Consider the following 22,500-nt stretch of genomic DNA (forward strand, 5'->3'; position numbering starts at 1 on the left):
ACATGTATTGCCCTTATTTTTTCTCTTTTATTTCATCTCTCTCTCTCTCTTACACACGTTTGATTAATAGCAATGTCTGGAGGCATGTAAATAAATAAAGTAAATACAAGTTCGATATTGAAGTTAAAACTTTATTTTCACATATGTAATACATATGGTATGTACGCACGCCTCTGTTTTTTCTCTTCGTACATGGAAATAAATTGAAAAATAAATGCATCACATTTCCTGCACACTTACCAAGCGTAAAAAAATTCGTACCAACAGAGAAAGTCTGAAACTCCTACACAAGAATTTCAATATTTATTTTGAAAAGGAAACGAGTAAACAGAATAATCTAGTAATATGTTTAAGGACTTTATTTCATTTTTGTTCCAAGTGCTTATTTTTCCAAGACATATTGCACCCATATCCGTACATTGAAACGCCAATTTTATTTGCCTACTACAAAAAATGCCAAGCATAAGTAAAACAGCAATATTAGTGAACGCGACAAAATAACCAACAAAAGTAGAACATTTACATATGTATGAACATTTACATTTAATATATGTATATTAGTGGATGTGACAGATAATCTACAAAAAAACAACATCTCTATATTAGTGGATGTGACAGGATGTCCAACAAAAGTAAAACATTTTACATTTAATATATGTATATTAGTGGATGTGACAGATAATCTACAAAAAACAACATCTCTATATTAGTGGATGTGACAGGATGTCCAACAAAAGTAAAACATCTACATATATTTGTAGGTGTAATCTGTAATATAAGTGCCCAACTATTGTGACATAAGTACCCATTTTCAAAACACCATTTGAACAGTGGAGATTGTGCACAACAAAATGAAATCCATGATACATAAGTGCCCAACTATTGTGACATAAGTACCCATTTTCAAAACACCATTTGAACAGTGGAGATTGTGCACAACAAAATGAAATCCATGAGAAAGACAATAGACACGGGACCAAAGAGAGTTTTCAAAGTTTTAAAACACAAATATTAATAAGGAACTTTGGTCTTGAAAAACAATACTTCAAATAATCTATTTATTTTCTTGCTTTGTTCCCTACTGTTAAAAAAGTAAAGAATTGAAATTCTATGGAAATGGTAAAGTGCTTTTCAACATTCACTGTCATTCTTACATCTCGTTAAAGATTCTTTTAGCATTTCTCTTTAAGGTTCTTTTAGTATTTCTCTTTCTGATGGTGGAATGGAAATGAGCTTATTTCATTGCAGAGAGGAGGTGAAGGTACTTACCTACAATAACCGAGTACTGCTTACTTCGGGAGATACTAAGTGCTTCCATAACCTATAACACAAACAAAATAGATGCTGTTATTTACGTCCCTTCAAGTCACACAGGTACATACAAGTAGGCAACTACACCATTATAAATATTTAAAACTTCACAAGGAAAACTTTGCATTTCACCCTTATTAGGTTTCTGAAGCAAACTAAAGTTTCAAACGTGGCGTGGAAGCTAAAAAATGCTGGAACAATACGGTTACAGCCAAACCATATTGAAAAATTTGTGTAAAAGCAAACTTTTCAGTATTTTTAGAGGACTTCTTTCATGTCTGAGTGACATTTTAGGCTCGTGAATAGCTAGGTAGGTACCTAATGAAAGTTGGAAAAGTTGAAATCGTGACGTCTATGATAATAGACCACCCTGTATGGAAAGGAAATCTTAAATTAAGTTACAATTACGAAATATGCTTCTGGCAAGGGAAGAAAAATATTGAAGATTTATTTCTCCATTCACGTCGCTACAGGATAGATGAGAAAATGTTCTAACTTCAACCCCATAACCATCCGAAGATTTCTGGAACAGTGGTGTGGGAGAGATCTCGAGAATCTATATCTATAAGTAAACAAAAGAAAAGTGTCTTCTTTATTTTTATACAAATGAATGAAATCCATCAGAAGATAAAAAAAAGTGAAATCCGTCAGAATATTGGTTTACCGGCTTTCTCGCGAAACGCCAAACCATTGTGTCTTGCAGCTGTTTTAGCCTGAGGACATTTGATTTATCCAACCCCAATGGTGCAGTGGCTAACGCATTGGACTTTGCATCTAGAAGTTGGTGATTCGAGTCCAAGTCAAGTCATAAAATTTATCTAGGTGTAATAATTGGGGAACGATATTTGTGACGAGCATTTAAGTATGCTTAACACAATAAATGGATGATGGAAGCTTTGCGACCTGCAGCATTGGAGAGACATTAACAATGCTGAAAGTTCCTTTGTTTCTCTTTTTCTCAAGAGTTGGCTGGCTCATCATCATCCTGATAAGTTTCCTCTGTGCAAGTCTACTCGCACACAGATGAACCTTTTCCAGATAATCGGGTCCCGATTTGTAATTCACAACAATTGGAGTGCATCGCTAAATACAATCGTAAGTACGTAAGTAGAAAAGCTGACAGAATAATCTAATGCGAAATTTATAATCCAAAGACAAACAAAACTAAAACATTTTCTGAAGAGTAATCGAAGTTTTACCGCCGCAGACTCCAGGAGGTACTTGAATCATTTTTCACTCATAGTAGGACTGTATCGTCTTCTAGCCTCACTCTCAAAACAAAAGACAAAATTGAATAAAGAAAACGAGATGCACAATCTAACAAACATTTTTACTCAGTCTGGAGCAATTAACTTTAATTGTTTGTCTTTCAATTTGAATACAAATGAAAGAACACTGATCGAGATTGCTAGCGTAGAAAATGAAGCTGAGGAAAAGAGAGTGGAGATGAAAATGGATATACAAAATTGAATAAAGAAAACGAGATACAAAATCTAACGAACATTTTTACTCAGTCTGGAGCAATTAACTTTAATTGTTTGTCTTTTAATTTGAATACAAATGAAAGAACACTGATCGAGATTGCTAGCGTAGAAAATGAAGCTGAGGAAAAGAGAGTGGAGATGAAAATGGATAATGATAAAAACAAAACGGACGAGGAACAAAGACATTCTATAGCGAACAACAATGGATGAATGGATGGGGAAACTCGTGCTAACTGTGAGGAAACAGATAATAGATACGTAGGTTGTATAAATTGTCTGGCTTTCCGTTTAATACCCTAGCAAACATAGTAACATACAAAGACATTCTATAGCGAACAATGGATTTTTTAAATGGGGAAACCCATGCTAACTGTGAGGAAACAGATAATAGATACGTAGGTTGTATAAATTGTCTGGCTTTCCGTTTAATACCCTAGCAAACATAGTAACATGCACCATTGCATCTACATAAGGTATCAACAAGTCAAATCAGCAGGGTAAATTCTACATTCTATCGATTTCTAATCATGCCACAAAGGATCTTAATTAACAATTCTCATGATTTTCAATTTTTACTTTCCTTATCCTATAGGAAGGAAAGTAATGTAATCGGGTCAAATTTTCGATGGTCAGTTTTTAGTGCCAAAACACGAAGCGAGGTCCTCAGTCTTAATCCAGTCGTGGTATAACGGCCTGCAATCGTCCTGGTGCAAAATGGTCTCAATAAAGGAAGGTATATGGCTCCCTCAGTTAAAATCAACTTACAAAGACGTATTGACCTCACAAAAAGAACACATGAAAGTTAAAACTTTGTGGCCCAAGTTGACCGAAAAAAATAAATAAATAAATACAACTGAAAATTTATTCAAACAAAGCTTTATTACCTGGTGAATTGTTTTAAACTTCCAAAACGTGCCACAGCCACATTATAACGGAGGAAGGAAAGGAGGGAGGTAGAGAGAGGGAGGGAGGTAAAGAGATTTCTCAGCTATTTACGTCATCAGGTTCCTTTTTCTATTATTTTCATTCATATCTATTTTCACCTTTCCTTATTACATATTATATTCCTTTTAGTAAGAAAATAATAATAGGTACCTACAAACGAATCCCATACAGGGCTAGTCAGATTTTGAGTCCATTTTAAAATTTAAGATCGTCAGACACAAATAAATTTTATTTTAAGAAGAGCTTAGCTAAGTACCACCCTAAATATGAATACACTTGACCTATATATATAAAAAAAAAAAATACTCATTTTCTTTATTTTACTTTCTTTTCAATATCTCTTTCTTCAAGTGTACGAAAGGGTTCTTGAAACGAAAGAAATTGAAATTCAGGAACGGAAAACACCTGTTGACTCCTATTTCCAAGACATACCGAAATTTTAGAATTTTCAAACTTGTTGCCGTCAAAACTTGTTGAGCTTTTCCAGCTTTAATCATGCAAAATGCATCGACAATACGCTTAGTTCATCACAATTTACAAGTTGAGCAAAATGCATCTCTAGTTTACCAAGTTTGTCAATTGTCTTCACCAGTAGCTCCGTGAAGCATAAAATCCATCTAGGTAGTTCTCACGAGTTGGAAATCCACCCTTATCCAAAACTAGTTAGGTACTTGGGGATTTTCTGAAATTATTCTCCTGTGTAGGAGGGTACACGACAATGCTTTTTTCTTCATTTTAAAATAAAGAGAAGAGGAGGCGTTGTTTGATAGGGGGTCAGACTTTGAGCGCGCAAGTTCCCGTTCTTATCGACCCCCCCGATGTTTTTGCAAAGGCAAAACAGAACCGAGTTTCAAACGTGTATGGTGTGCTGTCTTGTCTGAATCCAGGTAAATTATTTCAATATTAGATTATTTATTGGAAAAAAGAAAGAATACTTATTTAATTTTTTATAATTTTAAGTTATTGTTTTTCATTTTTTTAGAGGCCAATTTAAAAAGAATTTTATTTTTTGAATTTTTTTGTGAAACAAAATTCCAGGTTGCCAGGGCAGGACGTCCCATATCAATTTTAACATGTTAGTCTGCGGTCTTAATATAAAATTTAATTAATTTTAGATATGTATGTAGGTAAGGTACGCACATTTCCAAGTTTATTACTTGAACAAATGATGTTGTATAAAAAATACCTATTCAAGAAGAAAAAGGAAATGACAGTCATGACACCTCAACAACTATCAAATTTCTGTTATATATAAGCAACCAATGAAGAGGAAGAAGAACCATCTCCTCAGAGGTTGAAATCAGCCTAGGAGATGCTTTATTTGTACCTAAATATTAAAAAATAAAGAAATCTTATTCAAATTCAAAAAAAAAAAAAAAATTCAAATTTCAGAAAAAAAATATTAGTAAAACGTTTTTTATTAGTCCGTCCTTCCTTTATTATTACAATAGTAATAAAAAGGTATAAGGGACGGACTATTGTATTCGCTTCGGTGTCTGTCACTCTGTCGGTCTGTCGGTCTGTCGGTCGGTCTGTCTGTCCCCATAGAAGGACTTATCCAAACCTGGTCGACCTATATATCAAATTAAAGGTCTTTTTACCAGGAACACGAAAATGGTGGTGCAAATTTTGTCCAGAAAACCATAAAGCCAAAAAACAAAAAAAAAAAAACTGTTTTTTGGGGGATTTTTTTAGGTAGGTAAGTAAATACTGATTTTCTTTACCCAAGATCGAAAAATTCCCGGAGGGACGGGCCCCGCTTGTTAATTGGTAGTCTATCCTTATAATATCACCTGTGGTACGTTGGATAGTGCAGAATAACAACACATAGAATGGCCAGCTAATGTTCTAAACAGTGCGCAGCGGCTAGAAAGACCATCAAGTATGTACAATTGTACATGTGTCCGTACTCCGTACACTCAAGTCTCTTTTTGATGAACCTTTTCCAGATAATCGAGTCCCGATTTGTAATTCACAACAATTGGAGTGCATCGCTAAATACAATCGTAAGTAGAAAAGCTGACAGAATAATCTAATGCAAAATTTATAATCCAAAGACAAACAAAACTAAAACATTTTCTGAAGAGTAATCGCAGGTCTGTGATGTTGGATGGAAGGGAATGCCTCAGGCATAAATTCCGCCCCTTTGTTGAAATATTTTGTAAAAAGATTGTTTTTATCATTTTTTCTTACTTATAATAATTGCCCAGGTGGTCACCCAACTAGATGCCAACCACGTGCAATGTTGCTTAACTTCCGTGATCCGTACGGAACTGGTGCGTTCAACTTGCTAATGTCGCGTCGCTGTCTGCAATATTACTATTATTGCAATAGCGCTTGTTCTGACAGTGTGACAGTTTAGAATACAATGAAAATAGCTACCAGTATCACGATGGACAGAGAGTTCCTTAGCTGACTTCTACATAATGTTGTCACATCTATCAGACATAAGACGGTATAGACGTCAACGACAACCTTTAGAAAAAAGTCAACAATGTCACAAGATCAAGCAACAACGGGTAAAAAGCAGAATAAAAAGTAAGCTGAGAGCTTAATAGAATTAAGACATGAAGCTGACTTCTACATAATGTTGTCACATCTATCAGACATAAGACGGTATAGACGTCAACGACAACCTTTAGAAAAAGTCAACAATGTCACAAGATCAAGCAACAACGGGTAAAAAGCAGAATAAAAAGTAAGCTGAGAGCTTAATAGAATTAAGACATGAACAACCTTTAGAAAAAGTCAACAATGTCACAAGATCAAGCAACAACGGGAAAAAAGCAGAATAAAAAGTAAACTGAGAGCTTAATAGAATTATGACATGAAAATAATAATATTGTATTACCCCTGGAAGGAAAATTGAATTAAGAAAAGAATTGTACTCCGAACAAAGAAGATGTCTAACCGGGGGAAAAATCACAAAAGGAAGAAAGAACAAAAAGAAAATGAGAGACAGAATAGAAGCTTTCCAGGTAAAAATAAGATGAGTTTACATGGTTCGTTGAATATTGTGAAGGGTTTTATGTCCGCTTATCTAGAATCAAGAAGTCAAGAGTGGGTACTTTGGAGATTCAAACAAGAGTATGTATGTCCTTACAACATACAAACAGGGCATTTGTCCAAATGGTGGAAATTATCCAAGCCAATTTCATTACAAGAAAAGCACAAACCAAACCTCGTTTTTTTTTTTTTTTTAAATAAAACTGTGGAAGCCTGTCATGAAATGGGGTAAGGAACTGCGAGCCCCAGGAAAGCTGATTAGAAAGATCTGAAAAAATAATAATAATAATAAAATGAACATGATATCCAAGTGTAAATTTTGAAGACGAACAAAGTCCACTTCCAACTATACCTACATACATAGGTAGATTGTTTGGTAAATCTGGCTTTACGTCCTACCACAGAAATTTCAGCAGATAATGTAGATACCCTAAAGAATCTTGAAAAGATTTAATGGCAGTCAACCAAAATGAGATCCCCAAAGTTCGATCAAAAATCCATTTTCTGAACATGGAGTTATTTTCCCATACCATTCAATGAGCAGAAAATAATACCCAATCCCGAAAAAGCTTCACTTCAGTTGAAAATGAAATTTCAGATTTCAGCTGAATGTATTTGTAAGCTCGGCTTAAATGAGACAATAAAAACGGAAACTGCTGCAGGGAATACAAGGAATTTCTATTTACCTTATCTATTAGAGACTTTTCTGAGGAAGAAATACTCTTCTCATATTGAACATTTATGTACATACATAGATAAAGTCTGTTTAACTTTAATAAAAGGAAGAACAATGGAAGACATACCAAAATAGAGTGTCAAGGACAATTTCAGGACGCTTGGAAAAAATAGGATACAACTCCACCCATTTCCCGGTTTTGAAAATTTGAACCTATTCCAAGACCTTCTCATTACATAACATAGTACGAGTATGGGCTTCTAATACTTATGTAATAGAAAGTAATCAACACAAGGTATCAAGTTTTATCACAAATTTGACAACCTCATAGGTAATTTTATTCTTTCTTGATTGGTGGAGTTTGCATACACTTTCCCATCTAAACAAAGCCGTCATGCCCGAGAATATTAATTACAAAACAAAAATTGAAAAATAAACAAAAAATAGTCTATTTATTTTCTTGCTTTGTTCCCTACTGTTAAAAAAGTAAAGAATTGAAATTCTATGGAAATGGTAAAGTGCTTTTCAACATTCACTGTCATTCTCACATCTCGTTAAAGATTCTTTTAGTATTTCTCTTTAAGGTTCTTTTAGTATTTCTCTTTCTGATGGTGGAATAAAAATGAGGTTATTTCATTGCAGAGAGGAGGTGAAGGTACTTACCTACAATAACCGAGTACTGCTTACTCCAGGAGATACTAAGTGCTTCCATAACCTATAACACAAACAGAATAGGTGCTGTTATTTACGTCCCTTCAAGTCACACAGGTACATACAAGTAGGCAACTACACCATTATAAATATTTAAAACTTCACAAGGAAAACTTTGCATTTCACCCTTATTAGGTTTCTGAAGCAAACTAAAGTTTCAAACGTGGCGTGGAAGCTAAAAAATGCTGGAACAATACGGTTACAGCCAAACCATATTGAAAAATTTGTGTAAAAGCAAACTTTTCAGTATTTTTAGAGGACTTCTTTCATGTCTGAGTGACATTTTAGGCTCGTGAATAGCTAGGTAGGTACCTAATGAAAGTTGGAAAAGTTGAAATCGTGACGTCTATGAACTTTGGTCTATTTTAATGAACATTACAGCAAGGAGATGAATAATGAAATTTATAAATCAATTCTCCTCCTACACGATATGTCACAAATTTACCATTTTCATCTTCCACATATGTAATTACAATATTTTGCCTGACTCTGTGAGGCTCTTTCTCTCTCTTCCTTCTTTCTTTTTCCCTCTCACACCAAGTGTAATATGACATTTAAATGTTTGTTTCAGGCACCATAATTTTAATATCAAATTTCTTGTTTCAATTTTACATAAATTTCTTGCCGGAACATGAGAAAGTTTTAAAGAAAGTCTTTGATGTTTAGTTTTAGGTCGATACCTCCATAAACTGAGTTACTTAAGCCTTTTTTTTTCCTAGAAGTTAAATTTGAAGGGGATAACTTTCCAGACATTAGAAGGAGCGAAAGACCCAAAGATTTTGTAAATAATAAGAACATTATTATTACCCCGTCTTTTTTTCCAAAGAAACATCTCTGTTGCTTTAAATTTCATTTTAAATTCAAAACAAAAGTTGGGTGTTTTTCTTCTACTTTTTCGTGGAACATAATTTTTTCCTAAAAGAAAAAAAAAAGTTGGGAGAAAGTTAAATAGAATATTTACGAAAGTTGCAAAGAAGAAAGGCGGGGGGGGGAAATATACAAGCGTCATATTCTATTCATCAAAACCTTGCTGGTATTATGACGTAAAAAGAGAAATTTTCAGAAGGGAAAGAGGAGTGGATAAGAACACAAGAAAGTAAATTAAATTTGGCCAAAGAAAAAGACTCAGTAAAAAAAAGCTCGCTCTCATTTTGGGGCAAACTTTTCATACAAAAGTCACGTTTTTCTCAAAGTCAAAAGCTTTCGTCCAATCAAAAAAGTAAATGTCCCAATAAACGGGGTATTATCTTCGCCTGAGTTTTTTCTCTTTTCACTGACTCGTATAATAACGAATCAGAGTTTCAGACTATGTGACTCGTCTCTATTTCAACTATCCAGATATTGTTCAATGAGCTCAAATGGTAACTTTAGAGTTTTTCTCTTTCACTGAGTCCTCCAATAATGAACCAAAATACAAAAAATGTGACGCAACTGAGCTTCAACTATCCATATAATAATTATTATTATTCACGGTATTATTCGCTGAGTTCAAAAATGTTAACTTTAGAAATTAGAACACACTAAGCTAGTGTGAAGATCACACGACTTTCCTTATCCTATTGAATGATGCTTATTTGAGTGTTCTTTTACCCTAACTTTTACAATATCTCTAACGCCGCCAAAAAACGGTCGAAATCTGTCCAAAAGCGGTCAAAATACCGCCAAGCGCAGCAACCATCTCAACCAAATGTTTTGAGTCAAAATCGGTCGAAATCTGTCCAAAAGCGGTCACAATACCGCCAAGCGCAGCAACCATCTTAACCAAAAGTTTCGTGTCGCATCCTTGTCACATTTGACAGCTACATACCAAATTTCAAGTCTCTAGCTCTTACCGTTTCGAGATATATGTTTACAGACAGACAGACACACACACGGACCAATGGCTGAAACTCTGGATTTAGGCTCTAGGGACCTCAAAACGTGTTTTGGCACTAAAAACTGATCATCGAAAATTTGACCCGATTACATTACTTTCCTTCCTATAGGATAAGGAAAGTAAAAATGTGACGCAACTGAGTTTCAACTATCCATATAATAATTATTATTATTCACGGTATTATTCGCTGAGTTCAAAAATGTTAACTTTAGAAATTAGAACACACTAAGAGGAAAAATGTGTGTGGGAGTATGTAGAAAGTTATGAAAACGTTACCACAGGGGTTTTTCAATTTTTCCTTTTGAATTAAGTAGGTATTACCGCGTATGGGGAAATGAAAAATAAACTTTAACATGCAATGTATGCGTTGTGCGAGGAGGGATGAGTATGATTATACCATTATTAATATGGGAACTTCTACTTCTAATAACCAACATGAATATGATGAACTGAGAAAGCTTAACTTCTTTGTTCTACGTATTGGGTTATGTATTTTTTTTTTTTTTTTTTTAACTTTAACCTGGCATTTCAAAAGCATTAATATCCAGCCTGCAATATCAGCTGCAATGTTTTCATTATTAAATTTACTTTCCAAAGATTTAACTTTGTGATCGACTATTACTTTCCATTCAACTGGGGAACTTTTCTAACGAAAATTCCCGTCTTTGGTTCAGAGTCCAGAATGTACACCCCATTTTTGTTATTTTTCAGTCTTCACTATCACATATTGCCGTTTTTTTGGGAGTGAAACAATACTAGTCTGAAATACAGACCAGTGACTAGTCTGAAATACAGACTAGTGACTAGTCTGAAATACAGACTAGTGACTAGTCTGAAATACAGACTAGTGACTAGTCTGAAATACAGACTAGTGACTAGTCTGAAGTAGGTGTATTTTCCTCTCGGGAAACTTTCGGGCATTAAGCTCCATCTTGGATTTCCTATGGTTTAGTACAGGCGCCATTTCAGTTTCCAAGATAGGAAACCGGTTCTGTTTTTGAAAGTTTTCCTAAAGAAAAATACACCTATTTTTTCAGTCCTTAGAAGTCCTGTTAAGTTCCATTTGATTTGTATAGACTTAACAGAGCTGTTAGAGGCTAAAAAGAAGGTTGGTGAAATCATCTCTTGGAGGGTTTCAGCAGTCAATATAAGTTCTGTGGGTCAACTTGATAAGGAGAACCAAAAGGCAGAAGTTCTGCACAATATATGCACAATATCTTTGAAGTTCTGCACAATATATGCACAATATCTTTGAAGTTCTGCACAATATATCTGCCTTTTGGTTCTCCTTATCAAGTTGGTGAAATCCATCAACTAATCCACTAGTCTGATTAACATTATTTTTGACAGATCTCTTCTTACCAACACTTCTGTATTTGCTCGTTTCAAGACCATGACTTTGCTACAAGGATTCTGTTTGGTTCTCATCTTTGCCACTGTGTATGCCCTACCCAGTACATTACTTGAAGATGTCAAGCACGCCGAACTTAATAAACCAAGAATGAACAAAGGTAAGAAGGCAGTGGAATAAGGTAAGAAGGACCTTAATAAACCAAGAATGAACAAAGGTAAGACTATTTGCTCGTTTCAAGACCATGACCTTGCTACAAGGATTCTGTTTGGTTCTCATCTTTGCCACTGTGTATGCCCTACCCAGTACATTACTTGAAGATGTCAAGCACGCCGAACTTAACAAACCAAGAATGAACAAAGGTAAGAAGGACCTTAATAAACCAAGAATGAACAAAGGTAAGAAGGACCTTAATAAACCAAGAATGAACAAAGGTAAGAAGGACCTTAATAAACCAAGAATGAACAAAGGTAAGAAGGACCTTAATAAACCAAGAATGAACAAAGGTAAGAAGGACCTTAATAAACCAAGAATGAACAAAGGTAAGAAGGACCTTAATAAACCAAGAATGAACAAAGGTAAGAAGGACCTTAATAAACCAAGAATGAACAAAGGTAAGAAGGACCTTAATAAACCAAGAATGAACAAAGGTAAGAAGGACCTTAATAAACCAAGAATGAACAAAGGTAAGAAGGACCTTAATAAACCAAGAATGAACAAAGGTAAGAAGGACCTTAATAAACCAAGAATGAACAAAGGTAAGAAGGACCTTAATAAACCAAGAATGAACAAAGGTAAGAAGGACCTTAATAAACCAAGAATGAACAAAGGTAAGAAGGACCTTAATAAACCAAGAATGAACAAAGGTAAGAAGGACCTTAATAAACCAAGAATGAACAAACCACACATAGTCGATTAACCATCGATCGAAGGCCGTCGACTATGTGTGGACCCACCTTAATAGACGTCTATCTTACCATACAAAAAATGTTAAACATGGAAAAACAGCTATTACAATAAATTATTGGAATTCGAATATTTCAGGAGACATTGAAGATACCCAATCCATGGATGAGATCTCCCCGTATCCTGTCCCTCTAATGCCTTTAATGAGAGACAACGACCTGGATATTGAACCACCCCGCGCACTTCCCTTCAGACTCGTCGACTATGTGTGGACACACTTTAATAGACATCTATCTATCTTACCATACAAAAAATGTTAAACATGGAAAAACAGCTATTACAATTATTGGAATTCGAATATTTCAGGAGACATTGAGGATACCCAATCCCTGGATGAGATCTCCCCGTATCCCGTCCCTCTAATGCCTTTAATGAGAGACAACGACCTGGATATTGAACCACCCCGCGCACTTCCCTTCAGACAGAATGCTTATCTGTACAACCACATCCCAGGTAAATACTGTCGGGAAAAGAAACTACCCGATGCCATCCTACACCTCAACGTAAGTGCCTTTATTGAGGTAGTATTCATGATACAACATATTCGTCATAATAGACAAGGAAGTTTAAAACTATGTCCATGTCCAGTGTCCACACATAGTCGACTGAAACCGCACACTGCTTCGACAACATAGATTCACCTCGTCGATCAATGTGGTCCACTATGTGTGGACCTGTGGACACAGCTTACGACCTTTAAATATCAGATTGAGGTTCAACCATAGGCGGATCTATCGAAACCATCACGATGAAGAAGTTTTGCATTTTCTTTCACAAAAGAACATTTTATACCACGGCACTATAATCGCTGAATTTTAAAACCCTGAACTTGAAAAGTTTAATAAAAGTACCTACGTGATGAACTTTTGTTTCCAGTGAAAAGAGCGCAGGAAGTAATCATGTTTGGAAATCAACAGAACAGAGCAGGAGATGGGCGAAACAACTATGCTCGAGCTGACAAAAGAGGTAGGTAACAAGATAGGTGCTACCATAAGTCTTTAAGTAGGTATCAATCCAATCTACAGCACTCAAAAAAATTGTACATATAATTTCATTAGTTGGAACATTTTAGAAGAGGTGGTGGGTCAATGGTGAACTCTTGGGGGAAGAAAAAAAAAAATAGAAACGACTTTAGTTGGAGTGATTCGACTGTGAAACTTATCTAAAATTGAAAACTTTGGATTTACTTTCTTTCTTACGTGTAGAGGTGTGTCCACACATAGTCGATTGACCATCGATCGAAGGCCGTCGACTATGTGTGGATCCACCTTAATAGACATCTATCTATCTTACCATACAAAAAATGTTAAACATGGAAAAACAGCTATTACAATTATTGGAATTCGAATATTTCAGGAGACATTGAGGATACTCAATCCCTGGATGAGATCTCCCCCTATCCCGTCCCTCTAATGCCTTTAATGAGAGACAATGACCTGGATATTGAGCCACCCCGCGCACTTCCCTTCAGACAGAATGCTTATCTGTACAACCACATCCCAGGTAAATACTGTCGGGAAAAGAGACTGCCCGGTGCCATCCTACACCTCAACGCAAGTGCCTTTATTGAGGTAGTATCCATGGTGTTCATCATATGCACACAGAAGTTCAAGGTATAAAGTATAATAGTACACTACTATCACGTCACATGAGCTCATGGGGAGTCAGAAAGATGTAGTTCAAAGTTTTCCCATAATATTGTAGGTAATCTAGTTCAGGAAACCTACACTAGTATCAAGTTACGTGAGATCACGTGACGTGACGTGATGGTAGTGTGTTTCTATCTTTAGACTGTTATTGAGGTTCAATCACAGGCGGATCTAGCAAGACTATGACGTGACTGTTATATGGGAGAATTTTTTTAATTTTCTTTCACAGAAAAACATTTTATACCCAGGCACTATAACCGCTTCCAACTTGTCGAGAGTTTCATCTGATTTTTTTCCGAAGGTTTACGTGGGAAAGTGCCTTAACGCTCATTGGTTTGGTATAACTTCCATATCTGCAACGATATTGTATTACGATTGTATTTCAGATGCCTACTTCAACGACTACAGCAGATACCTAGGACAACGAAGGAAACGAAGTTCATATCCTGCCCGCAATCAATTGAGTCGAAAGTAAGTAGAAAACCAAATTAGTAGAAAGTAAGTTGTAAAGCCAAAGTAGTACTTGGTGTTAGTAAAACTACTAGATCGTTACATATCCCGCCAGAAAATTGGCAATCATTCTTCTTTTTCTTGTATTTATCAAGTAAGCCAGCCTAGTTAGCTTAGTCGGTAGCGCGTCTGCTTGTAAGCACTAGGCCGCGGGTTCGATTCCCGCCCGGGGCGGATTTTATCCTGAAAGGATAATGTTCGTTCTCGGAAACGGTTGGCTTTCTCCTATCCTGTCTTCCTTCTAATGGTATTCGTCATAATAGACACGGAAATCTTCTACACTCAGTATCGATCTAAAGATACTCAGTGTAGAAGATTGAGATTCAACCACAGGTGGATCTAGCGAGACTATGACGGTTATCGGCTGAAGTTTAGAATTTTCTTTCACATAAGAACATTTTATACCTAGGCACTATGACCGCATATTTCCACAGAATTAGTCGTGTAATCCTGATTAGTTTGGTATAACTTCCATATCTGCAACGATATTGTATTTCAGACGCTTACTTCAACGACTACAGCAGATACCTAGGACAACGAAGGAAACGAAGTTCATATCCTGCCCGCAATCAATTGAGTCGAAAGTAAGTAAAACTACTAGATCGTTACATATCCCGCCAGAAAATTGGCAATCATTCTTCTTTTTCTGGTATTTATCAAGTAAGCCCGCCTAGTTAGCTTGGTTGGTAGCGTGTCGGCCTTGTTAGCTCTAGACCGCGGGTTCGATTCCCGCCTGGGGCGGATTTTATCCTGAAAGGATAATGTTCGTTCTCGGAAACGGTTGGCTTTCTCCTATCCTGTCTTCCTTCTCTCTTCGATTTCGGGACGATAAGACCTTGGCAGTTACAGTTCCCTCTATCAAACCTCTTAAATTAACTTCCTCTTTTTTCAAATTTCAGTTCCCGAGTATTCCGATCAGCCCGTAGTCCATCCAGAGCAAAACGAGACTTGGAAATCGATCCAGAGGATTTGTTTGCGCTTCTTGCCCTCTGGGAGTCAGAACGAAAAAATAATCCCAAGTACCCAGAATATCAACAAAGGTAGGGAACCAAGAACTAATCATCCAATGAACAAGTTTACTAATTACCAAGTTTTAACATCATTTGGAAATCGATCCAGAGGATTTGTTTGCTCTTCTTGCCCTCTGGGAGTCAGAACGAAAAAACAACCCCAAGTACCCAGAATATCAACAAAGGTAGGGAACCAAGAACTAATCATCCAATGAACAAGTTTACTAATTACCAAGTTTTAACTTCAACAAAAATTGAAACCATGAAATAGCTCTGAGAATGACCACAAAAAATTAGGTTCCTTTACGATCGAATTCACCAAAGAAATACTTTCCAAGAAAATGTATACTTTCTGTAAACTAACGCCAAATTTTCCTCGACAGAAGTCAATGCTATAAACAGAAAGCGAAAGGCACTGTAAAATATCCCATTTTTCAATATTCGACCTTTTCCTTACGAAAGCTCGATGTAGCTATTTTAATTGTTTTTCTCTTTGGTTTGCCAGAGAATTCATGAACTTCCCATACGATCACCGAAAGCTGGACCCTGAGGATGATGAAAACAACGAGATTTCAGATGGTGAAGATTTAAGAGAAAGTAAGCTTGTTTTACATTTTATGATAGAAAATTTTGAGGAAAATGACCTCATAGTAGTCCATTCCCAGCATTTGATACCAATCAACATTTTACTCATAGAAACCACTGGAACTCGTTGGAGATGAAATATCTTAAAAAGACTCGTCAAATAAATAAATCTGCAAAAATTGTGCCAAAGGACTAGAAATGATAGGTATCTAGAACTCAAGGTGAAATATTTGCTTGTGAACGATCTCATTGGACAAATTCAATCACGTCTGGACATACCTGATTTCTACTTAACCCTCCATATAGCCCGTCATGAAATGACTTTGCCATTTTAGGTCTATATTCACCTCTTCTATGTTACCACAGGTGGATGGTTGGACGGGCCTATCAAGCTACCTTCCCATAAATTCATCAGTCAAGATTTCGCCTATCCTGAGTGGACGCCTGCTCTGTTACATCAAGCAAAACAAAACAAGGTACATACTTTACAAGTGTACAAGTTTTCACGCGAAGGGCAGAATTATAACTACCACTTGAGTTCGATTTTTTTTTATTTTTATTTTATGGAAAATCTCTCCATTTTTATAATCAGAAAGATCTCTCCATTTTTATAATCAGGAGTCGTTCTCTACCACCTAACCCTCAGTCCCCTCAGAGCTCTGTCATCAAAGTCTCAAATAAATGAGGATAAAATAAAATGCCCCGGTTGGAATTAAACCCACGCTCACCTGTTTACCAGGCGAGCGCCTTTGTTACCACTCCCTACAGTCCTACACCATTTGTCCTCCTTCGCCTCCTTTCTTCTTTTTTTTTTTTATTTTATGTAAACTTGATATGTTAGTAGGACCACAAATAATATATCAGCAATTTAAAACCAAAGTGACTAAATGAACATTTTGTGTGTTTCAGGAGGGAGATAAAGTAAAAGTCCTCTCTGATCTACTAGCAAACACGCCAGCTGTGAGAGAAGATAATATTCCTTTGATCAGACGATATGTCCTTTAAGGTGAGCATATAAAACTTCGATTTTTTGTGAATGATAAACGTTCTCTAAGGCCAGCCACTCAGTATCAGGTAGACCTGACAGGTACGGCTGAAAATGTCCGTCTGTCAGGTCTACCTAATACCTGATGAGCAGACACACACAATCAGGTAGACCTGATCAGGTGTACCTGTCGTCAGGCCTACCTGAGAGTGAGTGACTGGCCCAAGGCGCCTGATGGCCTATTTAATAATTTGGCAAGAGTGACATTGGCATTCCAAAACCGTACATTGGTACATTTTTATTAATAAAATTGATTGATTTCCGTAGCGAAACTGTACAACAGGGCACAAATAACTGATTTAAATAAGGTGTCATTTCTTCTTTCTATTTTCAGGAGAGAAAGGAAACAACTATGTGAAATGGTGAAAACACGTCGCGGGAATATGCATGACTGTTCTATTATTTTAAAATAATTTATATGTAAGGGAGTATTTAACTCATTAAACGATGTTATTGCATTACCTTTATCTACTTGTTTGTTTTGATGTGAGATTTGATTTGAAGTTACCTTGTTTATTTTTTATTATTTACATTATTTATAATTATAATAAGACCTTAAGTAAATCTTAATTAAGTAAATATTGGAAACTAAATTTTAAAACTTATTTACAAATCTTTAAATATTTATATTGTCTACTTGGATATTCTTTTCTTACCTAAGTACCCCTTAATTTAATTCATTCCAAATATTTGTTTGAATTGGAGAGCATTATTTATCTAATATGAACAGAGTTGCATAGGTGTGTCTCCATCTACCTATTGTTCTCGTCTTTAATTCTACCTGTCAATAAGAATTTATTATTTTTACATAGCATCTATTTTTTATTAAGTATTTTAATTAAAATATCAACATCCCTGGTATAACAGAATGAACTTCTACTTAACCAATAATACCGTCCTGAAGGACTTGGCCTCTATTAATATGACTGACTTTATGATCAAGGTAAACAAACCCATCTCATAGAAGAAATTAATGTATTTATAAAATTCAATAAGCCTTATGTGAGGACGATAATAATTTATTGGAATATTGAGGCGTTGCGTTGGTAGGTTGAAATTTGAAACTCCTGTTGCAAGAGATACCTACCCTCGTTACCCAAAATAAAAAAGATATTCCAACATGCCTATTTTTGCAAATTTCTTGAAAAATCTCCTCCATGCAGAAAAAATCAATCTTCTAAAATATAAGTCTCTATATTATTTTCGCTAAGAACCTATGTGGAAAACTATAGAAAAATACGTTTACCTATTTTTGTGTGTAGGAGTGAAAATAATCTTACACTGGAAACATTTCCTATACCTTGTCATTAGGATTGAATACTTTGAGTTGATTGAAGATATCTTCCCACATGAACCCACGAGATTGATAAATTGTGAGTATGGGACAAGTAGGATGACTTACCTATTTATAGATACCTAATGTACCTTTTGGCTTTTTACTTTGAATTCTTATTAATATTAACGCATTCGCAGAACTTATAAGAACAAAGACTGTATTCATGTTTTTCATGGGAAATTTACTATGTGACTTTATTTCACAAAAATCTTGAATTTTCTCGAAAGTTTGCAATCCCGGCATGAAACATTCTGTCTCCACCTGTAATGGCCGGTACCAAGTTTAAATCTTAGATTAAATAATCTAGCTAAAAAGGCAAAATCAACCAAATTGCTTGATCCAAGAGCTAACCTAAGTTTAAACTTGGACAGTGGTCCTGGGCATGACAAAATGAAACGTACCATATCAAAAACAAATCAAATCTCCTCAGCAAATGAAAATTTCGAGAGGGATTTGTTTCACAAAAATCTTGAGTTTTCTCGAAAGTTTTCTGCAGGAAGTAGATGGAAACTCGTGTTATCTCTGTCTGTCTGTTTTCCAAGTACTTCTACACGTGGATATTGTGTTCCATTTTCATCACTAAGACTTTTAAACTTTTAATCGATATCTCTAAAGTGTCAATTGGCAACTCAATAGTTGAGCAGTTCGTCTAATAAAAGATTGTTATATATATATGTAGGCTAGCCATGGCACCCTCATAAGCAGAGCGTAACCATTGGACCAATCCCAGGAAGGGATCTTCATTCGATACAATATCTCTTAAGTGTCAATTGGCAACACAATAGTTGAGCAGTTCGTCGTCTATGTGTTTTACATTTTTATTTTCTGTCCAGGTTATGCCTCAATGTGAGGAATTGTTCTTGGAATGTCACTGGATCGGAAAGATTTTCGACTGCTGCGAGCTGTTTCAACTGCAGAGGTCGGAAGAAGGATTTTGCTATTCGTTCAATTCTTTGACGTCCGTCAACAATCAACACTGGTGAGATGTTTTTTTTTCCTTCTTCCTTTTTTTACGGAAGAGAAGCCACACTCCCCCAATCGATCGATGGCCGAGGAATTTCCCCTTGAGGGATATCAGAGTCATTTTTCCTTTGATCTCTAGGCTATGGCTCAATTTTATACAAATGAATCTACACTATCTACAGAAATATTTTCATTTTCATGTTCTTCAACTCCATTTTTGACATTCCTCTAAACTTTTTATAGCGCCCTTAGGGGACGGGACGTCACGACAGATAAAGCGTATAAGGGGAGGGGGTCAGAGAGAGGGAAGAGAAAACAACTATTTTTGTTCCTTCTCTTGTTTTCTCCATTTATCAGCTGTATTTTGACTTTGACCCTATGAACACCCCCGCCTCGGGCCCACAATTTTCAAAGCCTTGTCTTGTCGGTCGTCGTTTTCAATTAAGGCATTCGGTGGTTTCAACTTCAAAAGCGCTCCTTTCCGAGATGATTGCGTATACGTTGAAAATTTAATTGCTTTCGAAAGTTCAACACTAGGGAAGTTTACGCTGGCAAGCTGGAATTGTCTTGCGGTGGAAATAAATGGCTTCAAAGTGGTTGACGTCGATGGAGATGTAAGGGAGGGGAGGGGGGACGCACAGGAAAATAACGTGATCAAAATGATGTAACGCTGGAATGTTGTCGTAACATCGGACAAATTTTTAGTACAATCGATTCTAGGTGTAATCTTGTCGTACCATCAGATGATCAGACATATTTTAGTATCATCGATTCTAGATGTAATCTGAGGATAGGAGAGTACGCCAGGCGAAGTTCGGGTACTTGTTCAGAAGTCTCGTCAATGGAAAATCACTACAAAAAGGAGTTGTCACAAATGAGCAGTGACCAGTGTTATTATAGGGTTAGGTTAAACACAAAAAGGAGCTTTCACTATTTGAGCAGTGACCAGTCTTATTATAGGGTTAGGTTAAACACAAAAAGGAGCTTTCACTATATGAGCAGTGACCAGTCTTATTATAGGGTTAGGTTAAACACAAAAAGGAGCTTTCACTATTTGAGCAGTGACCTGTGTTATTATAGGGTTAGGTTGAACACAAAAAAGCTCTGTCTTTTTCATTGTCGTAGATTCTGAATAGTTACCCAAGTTGGTTATGTTGGAGGCATCCTAGTTTACAATTTGGTGATTTTGGCCCAAACTTTCAAAACAACCCCTTCACCGTCTTTACTTTCAGTATGCTTACGAGTGAAGATCTGACCAACTTGAGAACACACCGCTACGCCAGCAGTGGAATCACGGACGAATGTATGCTGAGAAGGAACAGTGGAGCAGGTTCCTCCACAGGTCTGGTAGTGTATGTGAAGAAATTTGATGATACGCAACGCATTCCAAATGCTAACAATGTGACGGGGGTGCAGGGGGTGAGGGTAAGTCTTTTCCTTTTTTGGGATATTTTCATTTTGCCTTTCCCTCAAAACTAAAAAGTTTTTGCAACCAAAATTAGCGTCCCGTTAACTGAACTATTTAACGCATTCTAATTTCTTTCAATAAATAATCAAATCATCGATCGTTATTTTCGCATGTTTGCCTGAAAACGGCTACTTGGTCTGTGCCGTATATCTCTAGTAACGCTGTCAAACTTTCTTGCCTTGGCGGGGCGCTGCCGCGCTCCTTAATAGTGTAATGAAATATACCCATAGTCATCATAGTAATACATAATAGTTTAGCAGACTGAGCTATATCTGACACGCAGTCATAAGATTTAGTTGAGGAGAAAGGACCCTCGTATTTTTTGTGTCATCTTTAACTTTAACTGTCAGATTATTTTCAACGTATTATCACCAAAATTTTAGTTTAAGAAAGATGAGTGAGCCTGTAAGCTCTCCAATTTTGCCCTTTTGATTAATTAGAAAATTTCTGAGGCCGGCCATTCACTATCAAGTAGACCTGACAGTTAGGCCTGAACAGGTCTACCTCATAGTGTGTGGCAATAATAAGTCTCTCAGGCGACCTGTCAGGTCTACCTGATAGTGAATGGTCGGACTGAGGAACAAGGGACATTACCTACCTTCTTTGTCCTTCGTTTCAACGTTTTCTTCTCTTTTCAGTATCTTTTGGCGGTATTGCTGGATTGTTTCTGGGCTTCAGCATCCTTACTCTGGTAGAGCTGGCATATTGGAGCGTCAAGTTGATTCACTACAACATATCCGACAGGAAAAACAAACGTGTTCATCCCACCGAGAAGAATTTGTTCCACAGCAACACATCATCCAGCTCCATGTTCCAAACCCAAGATGACTTGGATCGATATCCAACTTTGCCATTTGTGTATTGAGAGTACATGATTATTGTTTTTTCTTTCTTCTTCTTCAATATGGCATGAGTTTCTAATGAGCTCGAAAATTTGCATCTATTCCAATACTTTCTAGTTATCTTGTAAGTTGTAGGTTGGAAGGTATGTCCAAACATAGTTCCCTGTAACATAGAGGAAATATAAAAAACGTAATCATATGCATAAAGGGCAACCAGCTTTACAACGTATTTGCATAATACTCGTAGCACATACTCGTAACCGTTGCATAAAGAGTAAAGGTCTAGGTCACATTCTTTTTCCATTCTACAGCTTTCAACCTACACCTCTCAAAGCTTTGTAAATAAATCGAGAAAGAAAAGCTTGTTCTCCTATTACACATGAGATGAGAGTTCTAGAACCCCTGTAAATCCCTAACACCTTTTACATTCCAACCACAAAGAGATGAAAAATAAATGAAATGAAAGTCTGACTCAAAAGAATCCTGTTTTAGTTAAACCCAACGCCAGCGGTTGCGACGTTGAATACAGCATCAACGGTTACTGACAAGCCAAATCACTGAAGTCAAGTAACGTCATGTATTGTTGGTATCTGGAAGATAAACAGTCTTAAAGATTGCATAATGGAGAATCGTTTGTGTTTTTCAGTCATTTTTGACTTGGTGTCACAGTGCGACCCTACTCCTTAATTTAATTCCTCATAACATCCACCTACATACTACATGCAAACACAATCCCATAAGTGCAGAAATTGAAAATTAATTTCAT

The 22,500-nt window shown here is 36.2% G+C and overlaps 2 protein-coding genes across 2 annotated transcripts; both read left to right on the forward strand.

Annotated features, from left to right (window-relative positions):
* The first annotated feature begins 4,488 nt into the window (after window positions 1–4,488).
* On the forward strand, window positions 4,489–17,960 carry LOC103508851 (prohormone-2-like). The gene is made up of 10 exons (XM_026823350.1): window positions 4,489–4,627; window positions 11,360–11,520; window positions 13,203–13,292; window positions 13,683–13,829; window positions 14,985–15,069; window positions 15,385–15,525; window positions 16,001–16,092; window positions 16,447–16,556; window positions 16,990–17,086; window positions 17,460–17,960. Exons 2-9 carry the CDS (start codon window positions 11,403–11,405, stop codon window positions 17,083–17,085), a joined length of 879 nt encoding a protein of 292 aa, XP_026679151.1. The 5' UTR covers window positions 4,489–4,627; window positions 11,360–11,402; the 3' UTR covers window position 17,086; window positions 17,460–17,960.
* Window positions 17,961–18,037: 77 nt separating this feature from the next.
* Window positions 18,038–21,757, forward strand: LOC113467262. The gene is made up of 4 exons (XM_026823346.1): window positions 18,038–18,068; window positions 19,295–19,440; window positions 20,657–20,853; window positions 21,531–21,757. Exons 1-4 carry the CDS (start codon window positions 18,048–18,050, stop codon window positions 21,755–21,757), a joined length of 591 nt encoding a protein of 196 aa, XP_026679147.1. The 5' UTR covers window positions 18,038–18,047.
* The last annotated feature ends 743 nt before the right edge of the window (window positions 21,758–22,500 follow it).

The sequence above is a fragment of the Diaphorina citri genome, unplaced genomic scaffold (assembly GCF_000475195.1).
Source record: "Diaphorina citri unplaced genomic scaffold, Diaci psyllid genome assembly version 1.1 scaffold440, whole genome shotgun sequence".
Lineage (NCBI taxonomy): Eukaryota > Metazoa > Arthropoda > Insecta > Hemiptera > Psyllidae > Diaphorina > Diaphorina citri.